Source organism: Centrocercus urophasianus, unplaced genomic scaffold (genome assembly GCF_019232065.1).
Source record: "Centrocercus urophasianus isolate 14NV4802_14NV808 unplaced genomic scaffold, USGS_Curo_1.0 seq_15, whole genome shotgun sequence".
NCBI lineage: Eukaryota > Metazoa > Chordata > Aves > Galliformes > Phasianidae > Centrocercus > Centrocercus urophasianus.
The window spans coordinates 27740713-27759480 of NW_024884697.1; the positions used below are offsets into that span (position 1 = coordinate 27740713).

Genomic DNA, 18768 nt, shown 5'->3' on the forward strand with positions numbered 1-18768 from the left:
TGTTGCAGTTCCCATGGAAATTAATAAAAGGCATTACTTTCGGAGTGACATGTATATGCAGCCTAAACAATTCCTCTTTACTCAGTGTGGCACAGGCTAGCCAAATGGTTGGGCATCCACTGACTAGGTGATCTTAGAGGTCTTTTCCAACTTCAACAATTGATTCTAAAATGATTCTAAATGTATGTTGTCACTCTTAAGGTGTACCTTCCCCTAGTTTTTGACTGCGTGACTGTTTTCCCTAATCAGACTTCTTCCCATCTTCATGCAGTTTTGTTTCTGTGGTTGTTCTCAGCTTCTTGTGTGGTTTGTTGTGTTTTGTTTTTGTCTTTTTTTTTTTAAAGTATAAAGTAAGATAGTAGCATAATTATGCAACACTGCTTTTGTACTTGTCAAGTATACAGGGAAAAAAAATCTGTGAAGCAACTACTACTTCTTGTACTGGACATGTTGCTTTACCAAATATTTACATGACATAGTTATTTCTCTACAGAAACTAAGAACGCAAAGTAAATCAAAGGTACTTAAGTTGATTATCAGCTGGTTAAGCTTTCAAAGATCAAAATTTAGAAATGGCACAGTTAAAATAACTTACTAAATGTTTTAGCACCACCTCCTGGTTGTATTACTACATACACACATTCTTAAAGTTAGTTAATAATACACATAAACTGTTTTCTGAAAGCTCTGAAGTGAAGAAAAGCAGGAAAATATCTACTGACAAACATAATTTAAAGCTACTGATTATATCCTGTCACATGATATTCAAGAAAAAAAATTAAAAGAATCAAGCAGACTTACAAATCAAGAATTTATCTTTAGATACCGCTTTAAATACAGCTTTTTTAGATCACCGTTCCAGTTACAAGAACATATTTGTCCCAGATGAATTTGGGATGAAAATACTGTCCCAGATGAATTAGAAACAGGAATTTGCAATTAAAAGATGTATGAAAACAAACTGCAATAAACCCAATATACATACCTTGAAATACTTTCTTCTGATCCGTGTCATATTCATCAACATGACTCCAGAGTTTATTCCAGTCGCTCCATAATAGGGATGCCGTGCAAAGCGATTATACCACCCAATACGAGGCTCTTCATGCTCTGGTGCCATTGCAGCAATTTGTGTGGAGTTGAACTTTCTCAGAAAAGACCAAATATCATCAACGGGTCTCAAAAACAGTATGTCAGTATCAACGTACAACAACGAATCCACGTCTTTCAGGATTAACTGAAAAGAAGTGGAAAAGAAGTTTAAAACCCAACTTAACTAATTCAGCTTCTCTTAATAAAACAAACTATGGCAATTTGTACTTTTAATATATTTTTGACACATACAAATAAATTCACCTTAGACTGTCAGTTTGTAAGCAAAAAAAATTTATTTCCTCTTCTCTTTTTGAGAATTTCTGCAGACTGAAACAGAGGTTTGATGTACAACAATAATACAACAGAGCAATGCCAACATTTGTATTTTATATCCTGGGTCTCCTTGGGAGAAGGCTGTAGGCCAAGTAAAACACTGCAATAACAGAACCTCCTAACTTCTGCCCTTTCCCTTGCTTTGATATGCAACTAATCAAACAATGAGGCAAGTGTAAGGAAACCCCACAAGTGACAATGTTTGGGAGATGGCTGCCACTGCTACAGCTCATCTGGCATGAAGGATGATTACTGAAGTCTTAGACGAGCAAATAAAAGGCTGCCGAAAACACTGGTAACAACAGGCTGTTTCTTGTTTTGTTCCTCTTAGACCCATGCAAGCAGGAAACTTAACAAATAAATGAGATGCGTGATAAATCCTTATCTCTGAGAGGGTGACATAAGCAACCTACAATAAGCACCAGGAATACAATTACATTATGCAGCAACTGAGAAAGGGAATTGTATTCCAGGGTGTATTACCAGAAAACTTAGAGGTTCTTTAGAATGTCATAACTGACTTTTAGGAGCAGCGGTTCTTGATTTAAAACTAAGCAGAAATAAGATTAGCAAAATGCTTGATGCTTCTGTATTTGTAACACAATAAACTTACTGGCAAGAATAGCCTTTGTGAAGCACATGGTTTGAACAACTTCTTCCATTCCTTCGCACCTTCTGATGGAAATGTTATTGGATACAATGTGTAATTAACTTTTCCTTCATATGGGAAGTCATCAAGCTAGATGAAAAGATCACAAAAAATTACATGAGTTCAATGTTATGGGGAATCATATCTTACTAATAATTGAACACAACTGCAACACCTCTTTTCCAAAGCAGAAATGTTTCCTGAACTGCAAAAATCTGTCAGCTACTCAAAATACTTAAGCAAAAAGTGGCACCTGCAGGACACAATGAAGAAAACATCATATCAGATCACATACATAAGAGCAAGTAAAATCCATCAGTATTTACAGGAAGTAAATCCAGACATTTTCTCCCCTTAACTAATTTCCACAGGAAAACCATCAATGAAGTCTTTCCCAGTTTAAAACAAGCTTATCTAATTTTACCACAATTCCCTAAAGTATGACATTTTGAGCACAAAAAATAGTAAAACCCTCCAAAGGTATATACCAGTCAGCTTCTAATACTGTCACTCCCGCCAATGTTATACCCATAAACTGGAAGCTGCTAAAATTAGATGTAACCACATCCAACGTTTTCACAGAATGAGGTTTCCTTTTGCTTAGACAAAATAAAGCTGACTCAGAAAGTAAATACAGGGATGAAAAAGGACAGATTTCTTCTTGTAAAATCAACTGCGTTCAAGCTCACACAATAAAACTGGTTTGTGGTCAGAACATCAGGTTTCTATTTAGCAAATACAAGGTGACAAATCATGAAGTTTGGGTCTGTCTCTGTGAGAAGCCTCAGTATCAGCAACTGGCATTTTTTTAAAAGGAAAAAAAAAACTTAAAAATCCCCATCCAGCACTAGGAAACACTTGCACATTACCTCAGACTTCTTTATTTCTGCCACTACATTCAACTACCACCCAAGTAGCTGATAAATGTTTAAGTATTACTCCAATTGCACATTTATTAAATAAATGTTTTGGGTACTTACTATGTCTCTGAAGCTCTCATGTAATTGATCCTCAGCAAAAATATGAAACTGGAGAGGTTTGATGCTGAAAATAATGGCTGATCTCAACATAGTAACTGTCTCCTCCAGTCTTTCACCACAGGCAACCACTGCGAGATGCACTGTCTCGGAAGGCTCATATGTTTTCATATAATTGTATCTAACACAAAAAGGATTTTTCATTAACATTATTCCTTTCACAGGCTTAAACAAAAGCTCTATCTTTTGCAGAATGTAATTTAACAAAATAACCAATAATGGACAGATAAAACAGAACATACAAAACAACTGCATTACACTTCATACTTAAGTTAAATGTGAATTATTCTCCGACCCATTCCTACCACGCCAGCCCATGAGGATGGAAGAGCTACACAAAAACTAGACCACAACAAAACAAGAAGCTTTCCACCAAAATAGCCAGATTAAAAGAAAGACTGCATTAAGTTGCGTCAAAACGCAACAGGCTGTCATCACTTCAGGTCTATACACGTGTTAGTAATTTTTTCCCTTTTCCCTGCACTCTTAGTGCAGACAGGTAAATATGATACACACAGCAGAGTTAATACCAAAAGTGAACTACCACTAGTTTTAAAAAGTTTCATTAACAAATGTTTTTGAGCAAACCACTTGCGTTTTGTCCATTCTCTGCTCCAGTAGATACTTATGTCAAAAATATGCTTCAGACCTTCTCCCAGGCACTGGCAAAATGCAGAAGGATTTCTCCCTCCTGCAGGTGTGCAACATGGTTTGGAAAGAGGAGAAGCTAAGAGCTCAAGAGACTGTGTGGGATGTCCTGGTGTTCCCCACGGTGCCAACAAATCCCTCGGGCATCCCAGTCGCATGCAGTGCTCACATCTCTAGGGCTAAAGCACTGCAAGGTGCAGGGCTTGGAAGCCATTTCTCCCTTGTTCAACAGTTATAGTGTGAAGTGCCCGCTATGTATTAGGCAGGGTATATTATTTCATTACTTTGACACAACAGGCTAGAATTACCATCAAGTAAATACCAGTAGGTTGGTAGCAAACACTGCAGGCATACTAGGTCTATAGCTGTTTTCTTTGGTTTGGATTTCATACACTTAACCAATAAGACAAGCTTTCAAAGGTTTTAAGTGTATGTCAGCTCAAAGCCAACTTTTGTAACAATATTCCACACCTGAGCTATTCACATCATACTAAGAGCAGAGAAGGGCTGATAAAACTAAGAGCATTTGAAGCTCTCAGAGACTTCCAAGTCGTGAAAACAAAGAATTCTCAAGTCAGAAAAGACTTTGCTAAACTACTGACAGCAGAGAAATGCTCACCCATCCTCAAACACCTGCCAAAGACAGACATACCCCAAAATACAAATGAGCAGATCTCATTCTTAGCATAATCTCTACCTAATTTACACAACTAAAACATATTTAAGTGTATAAATCTTTTCCTATAAATCAGCAAAATATGCCATGTAAATATGCCTTTTTTCTTTAAGTTATGGAAGATCAACACACGTTATTTTGAGATCCATGAAGCAAAATACAAGCAACAACATTGCTGTAGAACTAAGTTTGGTACCATAAATAACGTTTGCAATAAAACAAAACAAAACATTCCAAGCTTTGAAATGGTTCAAAAGCTCTGAAACTACTAAAATCCAGCAACCCAGGGATATAAGAGGGATAAAACTTCGATTAGAACATATAGTCAATATTAAGTCAAGGTTTGGAAGTGTATTCAAAATCACATGGATGAAAGACAGACAGTATTTAGATCCAAAAATGGACATCTAAATGAAGACGCTGGCGTATGAGATTGTGTCTCCCATTCAAACTAATAGAGACCTGATGGGAAGGCAATGGAGCCAGGACAATAATTCATCTTACCTCAAAGTAAATATCTAGGGCTTGATTCAATTGTTTAAGACAGTGTCACTTCATATGTTCCAGAATAGCTCACCCTGACTTCCAGGTGCCAGTCCTTAAGGACAAGGTATCTCAAAGACTGTGTTATATCTGTTAGCCCTATGTAGATGTCAAAGATATCCTAGTGCTTCTCTATTAACATCAGCCATTTATCTCTTAGCAACTTACTGGCTGATCACCTGTGTCACACTATTTTCTTTCAATTTTAATGACAGTTTAAAGCCACTTGACACAAACACATAAACACAGACATTCGGAAGATTCAATCCACAGACTAAATCCTTTCAGGTGTCCTGCAGCAAAACCTGAAATATTACTTCAGTTTAAAAGAGAGAGAGAAAAAAAAAAGCATAACCTTTAAATATAACCGAGGCATGAACATTCAGACCTTTATACCTAAAGCTAATCTAAACATTACACCATGTAGTAAGCAGCTGATGCAAAGCAAGCTGAATGTGATGAGGGTTGCTGAAATCCACAAATAAATACACCACTGCAGTCTGAACAAGCTGCAAGCAGCAGATTAGCCTCATCACTAATCCACTGTAAAGGGAATTACAATAATTAAGCCCTGAAGTCATGAGAGCCTACACTGATACTGCAAGGTCATGTGATAAATAATGGCACTACCTATACAAACTGCATAGCTGAAAGCCAAGTTCCTGAACCACACGGAACACAGCTTTCCATGAATAAAGTATGATGAATATTACACCAAAGCAGCCCTTAAACACAGCACTGAGATTCAAAGACTTTTTCTACACCTAGTCACACTGCAAATAAAAGAACATTTCAAACCACACAACAAAAAAAATGTTTGCTGTAATGTTTTCGCAGTCACTTTGCCCACATCTAATCTGTTTCATGAGCTTATGAGCTCATTAGTTCAATTTTCGCAAATCTCTGTTTAAAAATGATTTTTTCAACTCTGAAAGAAATTGTGTGAAAAAGTGAAAGCTACTTACACTTAGAAAAAGAACAAACGAGCCTAGTGAAAATGTGTTTTCATTTTCAGTATAAAAAGTCAGCAAACAACAGTATTGGTGCAAAAATATTCCCTATGTAAGTTTTCTGATAATTAACATGGAAAAGTTTCCCCTATATTCAGCACTAGTGAGGCCACACCTCGAGTACTGTGTCCAGTTTTGGGCCCCTCACTGCAAGAAAGATATTGAGGCCCTGGAATGTGTTCAAAGGAGGGCAACAAAGCTGGTGAGGGGTCTGGAACACAGGCCATATGAGGAGAGGCTGAAGGAGCTGGGAATGTTCAGCCTGGAGAAGAGGAGGCTCAGGGGAGACCTCATTGCTCTCTATAACTTCCTGAAGGGAGGTTGTAGTGAGCTGGGGGTCGGCCTCTTCTCTCGTGTCATTAGTGATAGGACCAGGGGGAATGGCTTCAAGCTACGGCAGGGGAGATTCAGGCTGGACATGAGGAAGTATTACTTTTCAGAAAGGGTGGTCAGGCACTGGAATGGACTGCCCAGGGAGGTGGTGGAGTCACCGAGCCTGGGGGTGTTCAAGGAAAGGCTGGATGTTGTGTTGAGGGACATGGTTTAGTGGGAGCTATTGGGAATAGGTGAACGGTTGGACTGGATGATCTTTTAGGTCTTTTCCAACCTTGGTGATTCTATGATTCTATGAAAAGTTCAAGGAGATTGATTTAGGTTAGATATAAAAAAAAGATCTTTCACAGTGAGGGTGCTGAGGCACTGGAATTGCCCAGTGATGTGGCTGATGTCCCATCCCTGGATACTTTCAAGGCAAGGCTGGATCAGGCCCTGGGCAACCTGATCTAGCTGTCCCTGTTCACTGCAGGTGAGTTGGAGTAGATGGCCTTCAGAGGTCCCTTCCAACTCTAAGGATTCTATGATTCTATGAAAACGCAAGTTGTGCTTTTTAGGATCTGCAGGACAAATATTTTCACATAAGTGACCAGTACCATTTCAAATCTGCCACCTTAGCATGTCTCAGAAGATCAAATGGTAGACATGTAAACAGAATACAGATGATTTACTTATCATGCTTTTTCTTCTTTGAAAGCTTTGTCCTTGATCTAACTCAATGGAACATTAAGGAAGCAGACCCAGCAGCCTTTACTCACTAGGGAAAAAAAAGAAAAAAAAAAAGAAAGCAGAGTGAGAAGGCAGTAAAGCCTGCACTGATTAAAATGCAGTTGGGAAATCATTCCCACAATTACAGAAAGTAGGATCAAGGTAACTACTAAAATTATCTGCATTTGGAAGTGATGAAAATTCTAGTTTTTACTCAACTTAATTTTCCACTACAGCTCTGAATTAAAAACACAAAATAAGCTCTGATTACAGCCTAAGTATGCTAATGATACCACTGCATATAATGTCTAAATGTCATCTGTTCAATTACAAACTCAATTGGTAGATTAAGTTTGAAGTTACAACATATTAGTCATTCCAAAATCTATTACAGGAGTTGGAAGTCTCATCCTGCAGTGAGCTAAAAAAAAAATAATCCTGTTTTTCAGGATTGTTACAATTCAGCTTAATTTGTCCACACCACCAGGACCTCAGTGCACCCAAAAGATGGCAATGTAAGTTAAATAGGCAATGTAAGCTAAAGCACACTTAGGAGCAACATCCAACAAGTGAAATCAGACAGACTGTTATCAGACAGTTAACAGCAGGAACAATCTCTAAGATCTTCTTCTTATTTGGTCTCAGGCAGAGATGAGCAATCACACCTGCTAGATGATACTGAGCACCATGAAAACTGCACCACAAAAGTCATGTGCCATCAAGATCATGCAAAACCTGAGCCTTATGTCTTTAGCAGCACTGTTAAAATTTTGGATAAAGCCTGTACTGTATGTTAAAAAAAACTGAACTCATGCTTCCTCTACCAAAGCTAACAATAAATATTCTCCATCAAAAGCACTGCACAAAACACTGTTTTGTTCTGTCTCTAACAGTGTTAATAATCAGAACATTGATATAAAACGTGGGTACAGAAGAGCTCCACAATCCTTCTCACATGCAGCAGAGGTAAGAAATCTTAAACAGATTAACTGAGACAACATCCATATAAAACATTACTAGAATCATCAACTGATCATGAATGGTCAGGAGCTGGAATGGGCTGCCCAGGGAGGTGGTGGAGTCAGCATCCCTGGAGGTGTTCAAGGAACATTTAGATGTTGTACTAAGGGACAAGGTTTAGTGGGAATTATTGGTGGTAGGTGAACAGTTGGACTGAATAATCTTGGAAGTCCTTTCCAACCTTGGTGATGCTATGAACTGCTCAGAGCTCACTGCTGGCAAGCAAGCTGAATGAGCCATAGCAGGAGTCAGACTGAGCTCTGTGTGAATACCACTCCTCAGAATTCCCAAGCCCATATGAGTCTTCAATGCTTCTGTTGTACAAACATGAGTCTTATAAATCCACACATTTGTTATCACTCCTTCCTTTGAACACATGCAGTAACTCAAAAGAAAATGATGTAGCTAGCAAGCTACGTTTCAAAAATGCCTATACCAAGTTCTTTCACAGAAATATCTGCCACCTGCAGATTTGATGTAAAAAAAAGCCTGCTATCAAAGGTCTGAGCTCTCCAACTTATCAGTGCTCTGGCACTTCAGATAATGCACCGATTTTGTCTGAGAAATAAACAAAACTACAACTCATATCCAAAGCTGAAATTGAAAACTGCAGCTACTTTTTGTGATGCCCCAACACATACAAGGCAATGAGGCTTATGCAGCAGGCTGTGCTCAGCCACTGTAATAGCTTGCTGTCATCCAAAGAGGGAGCATTTTCCTCTCCTCTCTGCCATCTTCCCCACCTCTGCTGCGGATAAGCCAAAACCCTGGCACTCACTGCAGCTCCCTGAAAGAAACTGAACTCACTAAAACACAGAAGTAGTAACAGTTTGTGGAAGTGAGGGAGTCCTTTGAAGTTGGGACAGGTTCACTGAGGAATTCAACAAGCACCAGCATCAGCACAACATACGGGGATTCACTTAAAGTATTGATTAAATAATTGATTAATATGAAATGATTAATTTGAACATCATCACGATCTTTCCACATTTAAGCAATACATTTTCTTTCAGCTTCAAAAAATCAATCAACGTGAGACTTTGCACGTATTAGGATTCTCTGTGAAAGAAACTGCACTATCCTCATGAGGCCATAATCAATGCATACCTCATCAGAAGTGCCTTCCCAGCCACATACAGCATTATTAATTGACTAATATACATTATAGCTTAATGTACACACAAAGGAACTGCATACTGTTTCCCTATTTCTGGCTCCAAGTTCCCACTACTTAACTTGAGCCTTGTAGAAGATCTGGAAGTTTTTTGCTCTTCTGATGTGTCAGTATGTTTTGCAGAGAGTTTGTGGGTATCACAATGGACAAAGGGGTCAGAAGGCAGTGGTGCACTCTCCTATTTCAGCACTGCACAACAGACAGACTGAATCAATGAAGTTTACAATTGTATCTTTTCAAAAAGCAAAAGCTAAACTCCCACAGCCCATCACAACAGCACTGACATCACCTAGTGCTAAACTTCGTGATGCTAAACTCCCAAAAAGCTAACCTGAAGGTGAAAATATATGAACTGAGTTCATCCAGACAGTTAAAGGAAACTCAGATGTGCCAAAGGAAGATGATATACTGACAGTTTAGCACAGAGGGAAAGATTCAGCAGTCCCAGTTTAGGTGGGCACCTCACTAGTAGCCCAAAAATTCAATCTAGGCCATATCTTCAATTAAATTCTTGTCAACTGATCAGCTTAAAAAGCACTGAAAGGACACAAGCAAAAGGGAATGGGAATAGATCAAGGAAGGCTGCTCTGAAAGTAATGCCTCCTAATTTATTTTCTTGACCCACGATGTCAGAGGCAGACAGTGGTGGTACAGCAGTAGACATGGAACCTCCCTGCCAATGCACATTTAATTTTGTTGCCATGCAACAGATGGCAGCAGAGGGCAGCCTGACACAACAGGGTCTGACAAGTAAGTTCACACAAAGCAAAGGTGTGTCACTGAATTCCTCCATGCAGGAAAAAAATGCACCCATTGACATTCATCAACTCTTGCTGAATGTTTATGGAGACCAACCAGTGAATGTGAGCACAGTGAGGTGGTGGGTGGTGTCTTTCAGCAATGACAACAGTGGGTCACCTCTGACGTTTATGAGTGCGGCACGCAGGCTCTTTTCACTGCTGCTGAAAATACACAGCTAATGGTGGTGACTATGTTGAAAAAATAGCTGAGAATTTGCTCTGTCTGTAGTTATTGTGCTCTTGGTATCCACTGTAGTTTCCATGGAAATAAAAATATAAACAAATAAACAAGAGGCATTACTTCTGGAGAGACATAAAATCTTTCCCGCTACCATAATGTTCAACAGCATTTAAGCCTTGTGAAGCTAAACACTTTTTTTTCTAGAGAAGCAAAAGGAAAAAAAAAAAAATAGGGCTTTCTCATGGCTGTATGATTTTTGGTTATTGGTATTCCACATCATAACATCACGTAGTGCACTGGGAGTTAAAGTGTTAAAGCTCCAGTTCTGGGCACCTGTCTGGAAGAGAAGAAGAACTACAGACCCCAGGGGGCTCTGCGGTCAGAGAGGAGATACAACCCCTGGCAAGGTCACCTGATGAGCTCTTCTTTGTCAGGTCTCTTCCCTGCTCTCAACCAGACTGCACATCTCACCTCACGGTTACAGTGAGAACTATCCACCTTTCAGACACTTTCATTACATTTGATTTATTAGCTTCGATTCTAACTATATTGTATTACAGTGTGTTATCTTGGATTCCAATACCATATTTAGTAAATTAGTTCGTTTCCCCTCAGGTCGTTGCCGCTGTATTTAATTATTTTGGGGCTCCCTGTTTCCCTTTTCCAGAGGTGCAGATTTTGCAAAATCCCTCCGCCCCGCTACTCACGGACCCGGGCCGAACCAGCCCCCAAAATGCTGACAGGCTTTTAGACAAAAAGAGACAGAACCATCTCAATGGCTGTTCATTTCAAGTCTAAATGTAAGAAAAATTAACTTAAAATCATATTTACGTAGTGAGGAGAACTATGTGGGTTAGAGAAGATACCTGTCAAGTAGCTTAAGGCTTCTTCAGTTTCTTTACAAGCTACTATTGTAATCAGACAGCTTTAAGGCATGTGAACAACCACATCAAAATATTTGAAAGTCTTGGTAAAGATTAAACTTTCAGGACATAGTATATGCTTCAATGTAATGTATTTTAAATTACATTCTAAAGTAGCTGTTTCAGTAGTTTTGGATGAAATACCTTCATATTCTTGATAGCATGGAATTTTAATTAAAAACTCAGGACTTCATTAAACCTGCCAGTTTTTATTACCAGTTATATCACCAGTACTCACCAATCATTTCTAAGATTATTTTCAGATAGACTTTTTACCAATGTTAACAAGTCTTTATTTAAGAAAGCAACGTAATTGGAAAAAACTGAAAATTCTTTGTAATTACATTTCCTCAATGCCTAGTTTAAAAATAGAACAGAAGGACAAAGACCAAAGACAACTGTAAGATAAACATGTGAAACGTGAAGCAACCACAATATTTTGCTTTGTCACCTTGCTAAATGGTCACAAATGCTATTATATTAGCTGCACTTGTCTGCAATCAAAAAATAAAGAACTATTTAATAATAGATCCTACCTAAAAGCAGCTTCCCAAAAGCAGTTCACTCCACAAACATCAGAGGGCAGCATCCAATAGGAATTCCAGAAAGATACAGACAAATTCTGACACCTAACAGGATAAGACAAAAATAACCTATATAAATGTTACTGGTTATACGGCAAAGTTAATAGGATTATTTCATAGCTCAAACATAATTTGATCAGTTAATGACCTGACAGAAGACTCACTACATAATGGACCCTGGATAATACAAAAGAGGAGGTGCCAATCAGGAAGGATTCCTTTAAGGATGTATGGCCCCATTCCCATGTGCATTTCCTCTCTACTTACTTTCAGAGTGAGAGAAACAAAGGGAGTGGGATTTCTGAAGGCCATTCTATGTTCCCTGCTTAGTGCAAATCTACAGGTGACAGAGTGAAAGGCTACACTTAAAGCTGGAAAGATCCTTCACCATTGCAGCGTCTTTATCTACAAGCAGAGAAGTTGGAACATTCCATTTTCAAGTGCACATTATTCATTTAAACACAGTCCCTATTAACCCGTGACTACTCAGTGCAACCTACAAAACTTATTTAAAAGAAAAAAAATAATAGAACTTTTAGCACCAACTAATTCAGCCACTTCGTTACAAAAAGGTTACTGCAATACAGAAATAATCACCCCATCTGACAAGTTTTCCTTCTCTATATTAAGAGCAGTCATTTGTTCACTTGTATTACACTAACAGCTAAAAAGGTGTGCTAATCTGAGATGAAATTTTATGCAAGAATATCATAGGAAATATTTTAAAAGAGCAATAGAAGTGCACGCTATGATTCTGGTGAGTGAATCAACAATGAAATTTAAAATCTTAAACAAGCACGTGGAACACTGCAAAGCAAGGGGTGCCTGCTCTTGAGTGACTTCCTATTAGTGCTCTTCAACATCTTCATCAATGACACAGACAGCGGAATACAGCGCACCCTCAGTAAGCTCATAGACGACACCAAGCTGAGCAGTCCGCTCAATACATTGGAAGGAAGGGAAGCCATCCAGAGGGACCTGGACTGGCTGGAGAAGTGGGCCCATGAAAACCTAATGAGGTTCAACAAGGCCAAGTGCAGGGTGCTGCACTTGGGTCGGGGCAATCCCAGGTATTTATACAAACTGGGGGATGATCTCCTTGAGAGCAGCCCTGCAGAGAAGGACTTGGGGGTCCTGGTGGATAAGAAGCTGGACACGAGCCAGCAGTGTGCACTTGCAGCCCGGAAGGCCAACTGTGTTCTGGGCTGCATTAAAGCGGTGGCCAGCAGGGACAGGGAGGTGATCGTCCCCCTCTACTCAGCTCTTGTGAGGCCCCATCTGCAGTGCTGGGGTCCCAGTACATGAAGGACGTGGAGCTGTTGGAGCGGGTCCAGAGGAGGGCACTGAGATGATCAGAGGGCTGGGGCACCTCTGCTATGAGGAAAGGTTGAGGGAACTGGGCTTGTTTAGCTTGAGAAGAGAAGGGTCCAGGAAGACCTCATTGTGGCCTTCCAGTACTTGAATTGAGAGTATAAACAGGAGTGGGAATGGCTGTTTACAAGGGTGGATAGTGACAAAACAAGGGGGAATGGTTTTAAACTAAGACAGGAGAGATTTAGGTTAGATATCAGGAAGGAGTTTTTCACACAGAGGGTGGTGACGCACTGGAACAGGTTGCCCAAGGAGGCTGTGGATGCCCCATCCCTGGAGGCATTCAAGGCCAGGCTGGATGTGGCTCTGGGCAGCCTGGTCTGGTGGTTGGTGACCTGCACATAGCAGGGGGGGTTGAAAATAGATGATCATTGTGGTCCCTTTCAACCCAGGCCATTCTATGATGCTATGCTTCATCGTTATGCCCTGTTAACATAATGCAAATGGCGCTTATCCTTGTTAACAGCCAGCATTCATGAAGGAAAGATGTGCAAGAAGGAAAACTATAGAAAAAGCTGACAATGAAAAGCTGAAAGACTACAGCTCAAAGCTGTACTGAAGTTTGTTTTATGAGTTTGAAATGAATCAGCACTACCTTGGCTGGGTTACCTGATACTTACATAAGCCATATATGCTTTGTGAAAGTCAGACTTAAAAGATTACTGCGATAACAAGAATTGGCAAAATGTACAATCTTTTTTTCTTGATGCAACAAAAAAATGACCTGATAAACACACAGAAGTGTTACATAAAGCCTTGTTAAGCGTTGGTGGGGCTGAGTTCTTTGGTAGAGATCACAGGAAATCTTCACATCCTGTGGATACACGTGTTGGCAACATCATTGGAATCATTCTATCTCATGACAATAGAATGATCTCCACAAAGAAATATCTCTGTACAAAACAGGGTAACGTAGACTGCGACTTCCTTATTTTTGAATATTACTGGGGAAAGTCAGTGTTACAGAGCTATAAATTCTCCCTGACTAGATTCAACCTCAGGGCTTTTGAAGTTTAAAAAAAAAACAAAACAAAACAGTAACAATTTCATGGCACATATCTGAAGAACAATCTTTATGATCTCCAGTGCACACCTTTTTGTAGTATCTGCTTCTCATTATTCTGAGGACAACTTAACAGACTCCCAAAAACAGCATTCTGCTTTGGAAGATCATTGTATTATTACAAGGATTCTTCTTCCAGCTGTCACAAGCACTGTGTTTTTCTTAGCTGCCCTGAGCTACTCTCTTATCCAGATTCCCATACCAAAAACTAGAATTAATGCCAAAATGCTTTCTCTGCCACATTAGCCCTTTCCAATACCCCAATTCATATTATGACAAGGTTGTCAGGCTTTGATTTCATTCACAAATTGTGTTTGTTTGAAACAGAAGCGTTACTGAGATGCACGCATGATTTACCAAAACGTGTAAATCAGACTTGTTTCCTGCAAACAGAAGCCTCTCAGCTGATCACATACTGCCGTGTTCCTACAGCTTCCACACACACAGGATTAACAGATTGACACTGACACATTTTTTGTTATTCACAAGATCACTCAGAAATTACATTCATCAAGTTTTGTTTTTGATTTTTTTAAATTAAGAGCTAGAATAATACATGAGAAAAGCTTGGATGACAAATAAGGTGTCCCAAGTGATTTACAAAGCTAAAGAGGTGCATTCTGCCTGTTAATCAAACAAGTTACCCAAGAAAGTACTGGTTGGGCAGGAATACTTACCTTCAGCACAAGGGGATAGTTTGCTCTCATCTATTACAGGTTATGTGGTTAAAGGCTAATTAAAGGAGAAAAGACAGACAGCACAAGGAACCCTGCTGCTTACACAGCACAAAGGCAGCGCTCCAGGTTCCCCGAGGAAGAGTATTCTGGGGTAGTGCCAAACAGACTGCAGTAAGGAGCTGGGAAACTTCAGGGAAATGACCAAAGATAAGGAAAGCAAAGCATCAAGGCAAGCTGTAGAGAAGTGAGAATGAAAACACAGAAGGAAGAGGGTTCAGTGACACACCAACAGGCTGTCCGTAGAACTGGCTGTGTTGCAAACCTGATCATCAGTCTCCTTCATAAACACTACTTCTGTATTCCTGGGCAAAGGGGTGCTCTATTTTGTGTGCACATGCATGCATGGAAGTGCAAGAGGCAACCTCGAATCACAGGGGCCCACTTGTCTGCAGTGCCACGAACTGGAGAGCCCTGACCTGAATGCACACAGCATGTGGGTGTGCACACTGGGGCACCGTTACTAGCAAGTTCCAAGCTGGATTCACCAACAAAGAGGGTCATAGGCTTGTCAGCCAGGTAACAGAGAGGCTGTAAGGCTGAGTCACGCTGCAATCTCAAAGCGTGAGCTGCTGTAAGAACCAGGAGGTCCCAGCCAGCTCCAAAAGTCTTCATATCTGGAGGTTGACAGATGACACAGCCATATGCCTGGAACTACCCAAGCAAAACACCCATCTGCATGAAGCAACTGGGAGACCAGGCAGCCCAGCTGACAGACAGACAGTCTAAGGCCAGAGACTGGAGGGATCCTCAGCCCCACATGTGTGCATGCATATGTATATTGTGGAGCTCTGAGTACCAGCAACCAAAGCAGAGCTGCAAGCTTTATGGGTGTGCACACTCAGGCCAGCAGCAGGGAGAAGACCAGAGGGTCAGGGCCAGCTCCTGCACAGACCGAGCATCTAAGGCCTACACTGAGTGCATTTACATGGTTTTTACTAAGAGGCTTTCACACTCATCAGCCAGAAAAGGGAATAGGATCAGGCCACCTGTGCTGTCTGTGCTTCCACAAGCGCTCTTTTTCTATGTTGATGCTTGTGGCCAGCCATGTGCATACACACATAGTGTGGGCTTGTGCCCCTACTAGGAAATAAGTGCTGAGCTCTGCCACTGGCTGCCCAAAGGGATGGGAGGTGCAGCAGCTGCCCCTCCATCAGACAGCCATGCTGGACAAGTTCGAACATCAACTGCTGCCAAAAATACCAAAACAAAGAAAAAGACAGCTTTAAAAAACACTGGATCCATGTCAATTCAAGGTATTTAAAGGTATCTCTCGTTTAGACAGAAAGCCATTTAAGACTTCTAGAGGATAATTCAGCTTCAACAAAAAATGGATAATAAAAACTTCAGTCTTACAGACACAGTGAAAGTGTCTATATTATGACTGAGGAGGATTTGGGACAATTCTAAATTTATGTGAAAATCTATAGCAATGCATTACTCACACCAAGACTGAGGCCCTGTGCTTAAGCAAGCTAAGTTCCAACCATAAGGAGTCTCCTAGCAATAAGTGATTAAAAAAAAATTCTTTTGTTAAGTACACCAGTGAGCTTACTGTTAAGGGAGATGATGGCTTTCATCCATGCTTTCCAGTCCAGATGCTGTCTTTTATACTACTGTAACTTCACAGAGCTTAGCAGCACATACACTCAGGGTTGCAATCACCTAACATGGGTCATGACTGCTGTACTGCTGTCAGCACTGCACTAACAAGCTAAATCTAATCAACAGCAAGCATCGACTAACCCAGAGAGACTGCTGCAGCAAAACAGGAAGGCCATGTTTTTATTTCCTTCCTGCCCATACATACAGGAGCAAAAAGTTAGGAAACAATGAATTTCCCAATTCAACACTGAAACACACTGAGAAGACCTGATTCTTCTGAATAACTTTTCCTGAACTGATTCTTTGTTTTGAGGTATTTTAACTGAAAAGCAGTTTTCTTATAGCTTTATTAAACAGGAGACAGTAGATCCTAAACTTAATGTTAAACGTGCAACCCAGGACAACCCTGGCAATATCCCATTGATTTATAACATGTCTGCATAACATAACATTCGTTGGTCAGCTTCATCATATGACAAGCTCAGCTGAACTTTTATTTCTGAAATGAAGTTTCAGCTTCAAATTACTCCATGCTTCACCTTTTAAAAGTTTCCCTTACATTTTGTAGACCAAATAATTCCTTAAGGCACATGAGTAGCTGAGAAGCATTCTGGTAAAACCACTGGCTAAGTTCTCACATAGACCAAAGTTATCGGCCCATGTACTGCCACCGTGCTACTCTGCTGCCAAAGCTTGTGGGTACACCTCTAATACTCCTCCATGCACTAAAATCCACTCAACTTTCCCTTTGCCAGTCTAGTCATACAGCAAGAAATAGATACAGTCCAGTAACAGTTACATCTCACAGAACAGTGACAGATATAACACTGCCACCTGCATGAAAATGCTAAACTAAAATACAATGGAAAAATGTTTAATTCTTCTTTTTTTTTTTTTCCCAATAGGGTCAAGTTCACTGACCTAGCAGAATTCATGGAGCTAAGTACTGATGCTTTCCTGCTGTTTTTCACAAACTTGCCTTCAGAACAGCACTCCTTTTGGACCTGAATGGAAAGATGAAGATTATCTGCTTAACTGAAGTAGCAATATTGAGAAAATTAACCAAAGATTCGCTTTTCATAAGTACAGTTATAGTCTACTAATTAGATGATCCAAAAGCACATCCACAAGAGCTGACTTGAAAGGACATTCCACAGACAGCAAATAATAATAATGACATATGCTGCAAATGTGCACTCATCCACTGTTGTTGTTGTTTTTTTGTTTTTTTGTTTTTTTTTTTTTCTCCCATTTTTTTCCACAGCCCTCATCCTCACCCATAAATCATAACAGCAAATTAAAAAAGGATGGCTTCATATACTGGCTTTTGCCCAACTTTGTCTCTTCTGAATGTGGTCACTCTAATATTCCCTTTCTTCAGATTCAGATCTGTTGCTCGCTTAGCTGTTACATATGACAGGATGTACAATGCAATGGAGAATCAGGAGGACAATTTACCATCAATGTTGATCATTCTTCACACCTAAACCTTTTATCTAAAACTCTCAAAACACTTTAGAATCACAGAATGGTTTGGGTTCGAAGGGACCTTTAAGATCATCTGGTTCCAACCCATCTCCTATAGACAGGGATACCTCCCATTAGACCAGGTTACTCAAAGCCCCATGCAGCCTGGCCTTGAGAGCTTTCAGGGAGGGGGCATCCACAACCTCACTGGGTTTTTTTGTTTGTTTTGGTTTTTTTTTTTCATAAAAGACACTGCTTTTAGTCTGTAGTCATCCTGTTCCTCGGGCTAATGTAGCCTTTGAAACAAACACCTCATTACCATAGTGATTACCCAGCAATCTCCCTTGAATTATTATGTTTATTGAAGGACCTTGCCTCTGCTTGTCATTCAAGTTTCAACATAGCACTTCCTTTCTAATTAAAGATCCTCTACTGAGAAGCACCAGCGCTATTGTGAAATTCTGGCAGGTGTGGTACTCTGAAGCTTTATTCAAAGCTTGCACTTCTCATGTTCACATGTTTCTGAAAACCACCAGAAATCTTTAAATTCTACCTTCCACCACAAAATATGACCGAACTCCTTCTGCTTTTATGTCATATACTGAATCAGATTATTTGGGAAAAGAAGACTCTACTCAGCTTAGAGAAGGAAAAAGCACTGCTGAGTCCATGAATGCCGTCAGGTGACAGATATATCTCCTTCACTAAATTGCATTTTACAGCTAACAGTAAAAACAGCTGAAGCACCTCACTGTTGAGAGTTTCAATGAATGCATAAGAAGCATTAAACTTCAGGAAGGATTAAAAGGTTCTG

The 18768-nt window shown here is 40.0% G+C and overlaps 1 protein-coding gene across 2 annotated transcripts in view; it reads right to left on the reverse strand.

Annotated features, from left to right (window-relative positions):
- GXYLT1 (glucoside xylosyltransferase 1) overlaps nt 1-18768 on the reverse strand; it is a 33338-nt gene that overhangs the window by 12896 nt on the left and 1674 nt on the right. Inside the window, exons 1-5 of one of the 2 annotated variants that reach the window (XM_042815958.1) lie at nt 17409-17437; nt 11667-11759; nt 3058-3235; nt 2042-2167; nt 986-1237 (exon numbers count right to left, since the gene is read on the reverse strand). In XM_042815958.1, coding sequence (XP_042671892.1) covers nt 986-1237; nt 2042-2167; nt 3058-3235; nt 11667-11759; nt 17409-17422 — 663 coding nt within the window. In that variant the 5' untranslated portion in view covers nt 17423-17437. Of the gene's footprint in view, nt 1-985; nt 1238-2041; nt 2168-3057; nt 3236-11666; nt 11760-17408; nt 17438-18768 lie in introns of those variants that run through there. The other variant, XM_042815957.1, reaches the window with a different exon arrangement.